This window comes from Hipposideros armiger, unplaced genomic scaffold (genome assembly GCF_001890085.2).
Source record: "Hipposideros armiger isolate ML-2016 unplaced genomic scaffold, ASM189008v1 scaffold_81, whole genome shotgun sequence".
Classification (NCBI taxonomy): Eukaryota; Metazoa; Chordata; class Mammalia; order Chiroptera; family Hipposideridae; genus Hipposideros; species Hipposideros armiger.
Window position 1 is genome coordinate 2,117,479 of NW_017731431.1, and position 8,351 is coordinate 2,125,829.

Below are 8,351 nucleotides of genomic sequence, written 5' to 3' on the forward strand. Positions count from 1 at the left end.
TTGGACGGAGCAGGTGAAATGGAAACAAGTGTATGGATGCCACATCTACCCAATTGTGACTACTGTTTTGCCTATGCAGTGAAATGCTAATGTAAAATACACACACAAAAACATCAGTTCAAAAGGCACAATTTCCTCCACAGAAAAGAACAATTTTAAAAATACGTGGCAGTTGAAATCGGCGCCCTCAAGGGCGCCGGGAGGTTCACATTACGTGATCCTAAACTGGAGAGCTGACGTCCTGGGCGGTTGGAGGTAAACCCATCCGCAGAGTCCAGAGGCCTGGAGAGCGGGGTCGGTCCCATCCCCGAAGACTGCCTAGGCCAGGTTTCAAGTCACTTCTAAACCTTTGCTCTGAGTTTCAGCATCGTGCCTGATACCCCTCCACTGTTCCAAAATCTGGCGCTCCACCAAAATAAAAACGGTTTGGCCAACTGAGTCCTCACCACCAGGAGCTCCTCTTCTCCCAGAGCGGAACCTCCACTTCTCGCTGTCCACACCTCCCACCTCCACCCTTTTCCTTCGTTAAGAGTCGCGCTCGCCGCTGCCCCCGGCCTCAGGGTCGCTCTGGTCGTCCGTGAAGCAGACGTCCACATCGCTGTCGTTGTCACTCTTGGGCTCCCCAGGCTCCGGGGGGTAGTCAGGCTCCGCACCCGGACCGTCGCCCGCCTTGGCTAGTAGGCTCTGGCCGGGGTGGCGGGACTTGACGTGGCGCTCCAGGTCCCGGCGGCGCACCAGCACCTTGCCGCAGAACTCGCAGCGGTAGGGCGTGTTGCCCTCGGCGTGCAGGCGGATGTGCTTGTTGAGGTTGCTGGGGTCGCCAAAGGGCCGCAGGCACACTTTGCACTTGAGGGGCTTGTAGCCGGTGTGTGTCCGCATGTGGATCTTGAGCCCATACTTGCGCGAGTACAGCTTGCCGCAGTAGAGGCACAAGTGGCCCGTCTTGGGCTTGCCCGCGCCGCCGCCGCCGCTGCCACCAACCCCCGCGCCACCGGATGCCACGACGCCCGGTGGCAGCGCCCCGGCGTCCAGGCGGCCGCGGCCTTTCCCGGACGCCATCTCGGAGAGCTGCTGCGTGTGCATGGCGATCTCTCGGTCGATGCTAGCCAGAGAGCCCAGCTCGGCGGGGCTTAGAGCGGCCGCCGCCGCCGTGGGCCCACTGAAGTAGGAGATGGACTCCGGATACTTGAGCAGCCCGCCGAAGTGCAGTTTAAGAGGATAATAAGCTGCAGCGCCCGGTGAGCCGTAGAGTAGCTCCCCGTTGTAGACGGTAAAGGCTGGCATGACGGCGGGCAGGTGGCTGCACTCGCCACCCGGGTAGGCTTTGAGCCCGCCTGCGTCGAGGGCCGGCAGTGCGCAGCGCTCCAGGGGCAGCCCGGTTGCGGGAGGCAGCTGCTGGTAACGCGCTCGGGGCAAGGAGGCGGCGGCGGCGGCGGCGGCGGCGGGCGGGGAGCGCTCCACGTGCCTGAAGGCGGACGCCTCTTCCACGGGCCCCGGGAGCAGAGGGAAGCCCCGCAGGGCCCCCGAGCAGGGCAAGCCGGGCGGCGGTGGCGGGTCCCCCGCAAGCAGGCACTTGGGATGGTGGTGATGGTGGTGGTGATGGTGCGCGTGGTGGTGATGGTGGTGGCCTGCGCCGCCCGCCGCCAGGTTCTCCCCGCTTCCTGGGCGCCCTTCTGCACGACTCCCTCCCAGCAGCCTGCCTAAGGCCAGGCCAGCCCCAGGCTTGCCACCGCCCTCCTCACGGTAGGGGTCACCATGCGCGGCCGCCCTGGCCAAGCTGGCGGGCTTGAAAGCTGAGCGCACGCCGGGGTAGAAGGCCAGGCCGCCGCCCCCCACTGGGGAGCCGCCCACGATGCCAAGGAAGTGGCCTTGTCCCCCGGCGGCCCCGCTTATGTCCAGGGCTCGGTCCGGGTGCTCCTTGCCCTTTTTGGACGGCCCCCACTTGGCCGGGGGCGGCGAGGTGGCCGATGGCGCAGAGGCCTCCCGCTTGATGCTCTCCCTCGCTCCGCAGGCCTGGACAGGAGGCGGGGACTGCGGGTGGGGTCGCAGAGTGCCCACCCGGGCGGCCGCGGCGAAGTCGGGCACCTGGGATTTCGGAGAGAGGCGAAGGCCATCCGCAGCCGGGACAGCGACTTGACGAGCCCCGTGCTCATGGTGCAGGTAGGCGCGGCCCGCGCGGCTACTGAGTACACAGTGGAAACGTAGGTGCGCCTTAAGGCTGTTGGGGTATCTAAACGTCCTCCAGCAGTACCAGCATATGTAGCGCTCCTCCCCTAGGCGAGAAAGAGTAGAAAAGCGACCTCGTGAGAGGTGAACAAGCAAGAGAGAAAGAAAGCGCCAGCGCACCTAAGGCAAAGCCCAGGTTTTGACCGGCGGTGTGGATAGAAGCAGGAGTATTCTTGGGTCCAGGCGAATAATTGAGTCCGGTAGCCCCACTGTAGCATAGACCCTGAGAAGTCCCCAAATGGCCAACTTTATCACCATTTCCATCCTCTGGGACTACTTATAAGCCAAGAGGGGTGATATAGGCCTCTCCAACGAAGACTTCCTCCAGGCCATACGAGCAAATCTTCGTTGGGAGGGAGAGCTCAGACAGGCTGGCCAGGGAAAAGATGAGAGCAGAGAGCAGCTGTTGCTCTAAATCAAATGTTGAGGCTGTGCTGTGCCCGGGCCCATCTGTTGGCGTTTGCAGAATAGGTGGCGTATGTCAAAGAGTTTGGATAAACTGAACAAAGGCCAATCTAATGGTCTTGAGCTCCTCATTACCAGGCGAGACAATATCCTGTATGTATGGGCCATATGTAATCATTCCTTTTCATAGAACAGTGTCTTTTATGTCCACTACCCATCTTTCCAACCCCTCCCAGACTTAAACACTTTGCCTGAGGTTTTCCTGGAGCGTGACCAACTGAAGGACCACATAGGGACTATGATTTGCTATTCTTCAAAATTAGTTGTATCTTTATTTCCTCTTTAACCTCATTTAATTTGATGGGAGAAAAGAAAAAGTCCTATGCCCTGATATTCTAAAAACTGAAGGATGATGTTTCATTATCTTGTTAGTTTTTCCACCTGGTAACTAATTAACTCCCAGATAGCTGCACAAATCCAAGCTTTGTAAAGTCCTTGGGAAAGATATATAGTTTATTTTTATCACATAAATATATGTAAGTGATATAGATATACGTAGATACTCAGCTTTTAATAAGTGCACTGTTCTCTACCAGGAACTATATAGGTGTTTTTTGGTGTCAAATCTTTTTTCATGTTTAATATTATTAACATTGTTTTTAATTTTGTCACCGCCTGTGAACACAATCAAGAGACATATGTATGAAACATGTCTAGAATGAAACATCTTCCACCATGTGATCAGAATCTGTATGAAACAGAGTAACAGGTCCTGTTACGTCTGTACAGAGAACAGCGATTTGCAAGTGGGTGTCTTTTTAAATGTCGTGGTTTATTGATAATACAGAAAGGAAGAATTTCTGTGAAAAAGAAGTTAATTGAGCCACAAGGAAGTATCCAAAGCATATGTCAGTCTTATTAAATTTAATGTAAATGCTAAATTTTCCCTCCTTGCACACAAACAGCTCAAACTTCTAGAACATTACTACAGAACAACAATGGGGAAAAAATGCAGATCTTTCTCCCTTCATGTATTTTACTTCTGGCTTCAAATAAAGCAAATAGTACCCCCCAGATAACTAAGGTGGAAGTTCAAGTAAGGAGCTGTTTCTTCCAGCTGAAGCCATGGGGAGAGCAGAAAGAAAAAAATGGGGAGGGTTTGTCTATGAGACCATATCCTAATTGTTTTTGGAAGATTTGGATAAAATCATTTTAATATTTCTGTTACCTTATATTCAACAGCCATGTAAAATCTTGAAAAGAGAGAAGAGACCTCCTGGGTTCTCTGAGTGTGTATGCTGATTTAATATCTTAAATAAGCTTCCTTCTCCTAAATTCAGAACCTCCCTCTCATCACCCCTTTTTAAAGGGAGTTCTCAGAGGTTGCCCAGAATGACTTAGCTCAATGCAAAGCCAAGTAAGCTTTGTTTCTAAAACAAAGGGTCAGTATTTTACTTAACCTTACTACAGAATTGAAATCCACCAGAATTCGTGAATATTGGAAGAATAGCAGCCATTCCTACTTATTTCTTCCTCTTTTCAAGATTTAAACATACATTAGATAGATGTTTTCAATTCCCATATGTTTCTTTTTCAAATTATCCTAACCAACTGACATGTTCTCTGGACTCTGAAATCCAACCTATGCCAAAAGTATCAACATACTTCATAAGTGAGTTCTTCTCCTCTCCTTCATGTAACCCTAAAGTTGTCTAGATCTCAAGCATCTCAAAGGTGGGAAAGTCAGGATTCAAAATAATCCATACAGCCCCCAAAAGGAAAATGGTGTCTATTTTGACATCTGTTACCATATGATGTTTATAAATTCTGTTGGCTGAAATGAAAACACAAGGGCCACCACTCAAACCAGTTGCCTTTATATTATTTGAGAGTGCCAAAGGAACAGTGTTCTGTGCAGAAATGCCTACCCCTAAAGGCCAGTAAGTAGCCCTTGGAATTGTTCTGTAATGGCAGGTTTGAGAGTTCTCCACTATCCGGGTTTTTGTCATGTTTCTTTTTTACTGGAAGAAGTTGACAAGAGAATTTAATATAATTGTGATACAAGGATAATTTTTATGAATACTATACATACAATTCCACAAAAATCAATAGAAATAATTTACAGAAAACAATGATACTTTGAAGTGAAGTGATTCATTGTTCTGAATAAACTTCATTCTGTCTTATGGGTATTCAATTCTCACCTTTGTATTATTTTTTTAACCCTATTTATAAAGGGATGAGATTGAGCAGGCAATTTAGGGAAGAACATGGGAAAATACTTTACAGCATTTATTATATTGACTTTAAATATTAACTGTGTCTTCAGGGGAAAATACAAATAAACAATTGGCAATGAAAAAAAAAGTCATGGAAGGTTTGTGCATTAAAAGGGAGTGTCATGATCTTAACTACTTTAGCACCTCCCAGCTTTTTCCACAGGAAGTGTTCTTCAATGTTCTAGGAAAGGTTTGAAAATGTTTTTTGCCCTTTAGTTAGTGCACCTTAATTTGCATAAATCCGCTCTTGGCTTTGGAAGGGATCAAATAAATCTAAGAAACTGGGATACATCCCAAATTCAATTTAAGTCAGGAGGGGGAAATGAATAAATACCATTTAAATGGAAGGGCCTCACAACCAGCCAACTGACCAGCAGTAAGTACCGTAATGCTTCTAAAATACTGTAGAAATACATTACGCTCCTTCAAACCAGTGGGAAAGAGATGCCCTCCACCTAGAAGTATTCCAGGTTTGTTACGCTTTCTGGTGCTCATGATGTGATTAATATTTTAAGGCTTCTTCATTGATTCTTAATCAAGTAAATAATTGTGTCTTTGGGTATGCAATAAGAAATGACCCCCCATGAAGTTCATAAAGAGTATTTTTTCCTTGCCACCTAGAGCTAGATTATTATTGTCACTTATCACTGTTGATTTTAAGGAGGTAGTGGTGACATCGCCTCTCTGCCCACACATCCTGGGAGTGTGAATTCAGTTTTACACAGGGCAAGAGAAAGGCTTTTCAAGTCTGGGGACTTGCCCAAAAACCAGAGGAGGGCTGGACTCTCGTCCACCCGCGCTGGCCAGGAAGCCCTCTCAGAGGAGGCGGTACCTTTCTCGTCGTGCGTAGGAGTTGCAATTGTGGGGATGTCAAACCACTGAGCCAAGGAGTTGGAATACCACACGGTCAGCTCCTCCCCTGGCTGGACGTCTCGCAGCGCTCGGTAGAAGATCTGGGATGCAAGGAACAGGACAGCTTGCTGTCATTTCTTGAGTAATTGGTCAAAAAACAACTGAGAGAAAAGGTTGGAATCCCCGTTCTGATGCTGTGTGACATTGGAAAAGCTATTGGACCTCTCTGAATCTCATTTCCTGCATTCTTCAAATGGAAAATAATAGCATCTACCTTACAGGGTTGTTGGGATGTTTAAATGAGACTGTAGCTAAAGCACTTTGCTCTTAATATTGGTGGCCACCTCACTGACGGTTAGGTAGATAGAATTAGCAGTAGGGAAGAAGCCCACAGTACCTGTCCTCCAGGTAAGTCTGCAATAGCTTCCAAAGTCTGTTCCTGAGGGTTCCTGGCTGCCCGGATTAACCCTATCCACTCCAGAGGGGAGCCCCCCGACTCGTCCACCAGCTCCCCTCTCACCATGCGCACCTGCAACACAAGCAGTGATCGTTCTCCCCACGCCACAGACAGGCCCACAGCCCAGAAGGAACGTTATTCTGCACCGCATCCGATTCAGGAAACTGGTTGTGTTGGCTGTGGACTGCTGGGAGGAGGGTAATTCCTTAGGACCATTTGCTTGGGAGAGGAAGGAAGAGGGGAGACTGGCTAACAGTCCCCACCCAGCCCCACCTTGGCAACACGAGGGGTGAGGGCATTACCACCCCCCAGGACCTGGGCGCATTTTGTACGAAGGTGTTCCCCACTCCCACCCCAGTTCTCCCTCTTGCGGCGCCGAGAACAGCCCAATTACCAGGGTAGTGACGTTTCGAAGTCAGTCCCTGAACCCAGTGTCCCCACTTTCTCTCGTGTCCCCTCATTCTCGCTGCACCGTGCGGAGGTGCAGGCGAGCCCGGCAGTGAAAGTGTTTGAAGAAAGTGACCGCACGCTGGCCGGCCATTTAAAAGCAATTAAAGTGCATTTAAAGAAGAAGGCGCAGTGCGTGGCAAACTCGGCTTTAGTCCGCGGAGATGATCACATGAGCAGCCAGATGCGGATCCCGCAGGCTGTGCACCCGCGCGATTTCATACAAGAAAACTCTAGGCAGCCGCAAGCCAAAGCTTGGGTCATCTCCCCCCCACACACACACACACACACTACCACCGCCGCCGCCGCCTTCATTTCTCGGTGGTTATTCGCCGACCTTTGCCGGTTGGCATGCCTGAAGGAGGGCGGGGGCCTACCAAACTCCTCTCTGGTCAGGTCGCGACACTGTTTGGGGAGTCAGAGCTGGCGGGTTGGACTTGACCCCTCCCAGTTGCGACCCTGGGCTCTCAAAGCCCGGCCGCATGCGGTGACCCACGCGGATGGGCGCTCCTCGCCTTTGAAGCCCGCGTCAGAGCAATCACCTGGCTCACCCTCTCTCCATTTACCCCAAAAATCAACTGAGAGGAAAGGTTGGAATCCCCGCTTTGACGCTGTATGAGCGTCAAACCCACAAAGTTGACATCCGCGGAAAGAAAAATTGGGGGAGGTTCTAGGAACTGAGAGTTTCTCAAGGATTGTTTTTTCGGAATAGATGAGATTACATTATTCTAAGATAAATTAAGCCTCAAATTAGCATATTGAAGGGAAGAAGGGAAGAAACGTCCTCAATGCCCTGAGTATTGCAAAACGGAGGAAAGGCGCATTTGTGGAGAGAGGCTGGGAGCACCCGCGCCTCTGCGGAGACCCCAGAGCCGCGGGAAACCGCGGGTTCCAAGTGGTCCCGGCACGCAAACAGCCCGTGCACCCCACCCGGGGGCTGTCCGCTCTCAGCCACATCCTCTTCCCTCAGTCTGGCGGCCCACGTCCAGTGTTCAGTTAATGCGACTTGCAGGGAATAATCGAAGTTCGCTTCCACCTGGCAGAGTTAGCAGGTAACGACTCAATCACCCCTTTCCTCCACTTGCCCTATTTACCAGTTTCCTGAGCCAGGGAAAAGGGAGGCGAACGACACGGGGCAGAGGTTGGAAAGGCTAATACCTTTTTCTTGGGCCCGGGTTCCCTGCGGTCTGACAGGTACTTGCCCAGCTTGAAAGTTCCAGGCACCGGCCCGAGGCGCAGGCCTGCCGGGATGCAGCAGTCGGCACTCACACTGGTGGCTGGAGCGCGGGCGGCTCCGTGCATTGCTGCCGCAGCCGCCAGGCAGGCTCTTGGTTGCGCGGGGTCCTCCGCAGGGCGCGAGCAACAGAACCGGAGTCGCGCGCGAGCCAGGGAGCCGCGCCCCGACGTGCGTCCTCCGCCCGCGGAGTGACGCGGCGGGGCATGCACTGCGCCTTTTCAATCAGGGCGGGCGCCTTTTGGCACTGTTAGCGCAAGGGCGCGGAGTTTGGTGAGAGAGTTGCGCTGCGGAGCAGCTGCAGAGTCCCACCCGAGAGGGTCACATGGAGTGGTTCCCTCAGCCCCCTGCATAATCGAGGGCTCTGAATGGCTGGCGCACAATGGTCCCGGCGACCTTCCCATTCCTAAAAATCCAATTTGTCAAGGGCGAAGAAAAGGCGATGGTGAAT

At 51.7% G+C, this 8,351-nt stretch overlaps 1 protein-coding gene across 1 annotated transcript; it reads right to left on the reverse strand.

Annotated features, from left to right (window-relative positions):
- Positions 1-525: 525 nt before the first annotated feature.
- PRDM13 (PR/SET domain 13) lies at positions 526-7,968 on the reverse strand. The gene is made up of 4 exons (XM_019643639.1): positions 7,825-7,968; positions 6,160-6,291; positions 5,743-5,863; positions 526-2,273 (listed from the first exon to the last, which is right to left on the reverse strand). The coding sequence occupies exons 1-4, from the start codon at positions 7,966-7,968 to the stop codon at positions 526-528; spliced, it is 2,145 nt and encodes a 714-aa protein (XP_019499184.1).
- Positions 7,969-8,351: the final 383 nt, after the last annotated feature.

Coding starts and splice junctions, on each gene's coding strand:
- PRDM13 (XM_019643639.1), bottom strand. CDS start 7,968: ATGCACGGAGCCGCCCGCGCTCCAGCCACCAGTGTGAGTGCCGACTGC. Junction 5,864..6,159: donor CAGACTTACCTGGAGGACAG/GTACTGTGGGCT, acceptor CTTGCATCCCAG/ATCTTCTACCGAGCGCTGCG. Junction 2,274..5,742: donor TCCTACGCACGACGAGAAAG/GTACCGCCTCCT, acceptor TTTCTCGCCTAG/GGGAGGAGCGCTACATATGC.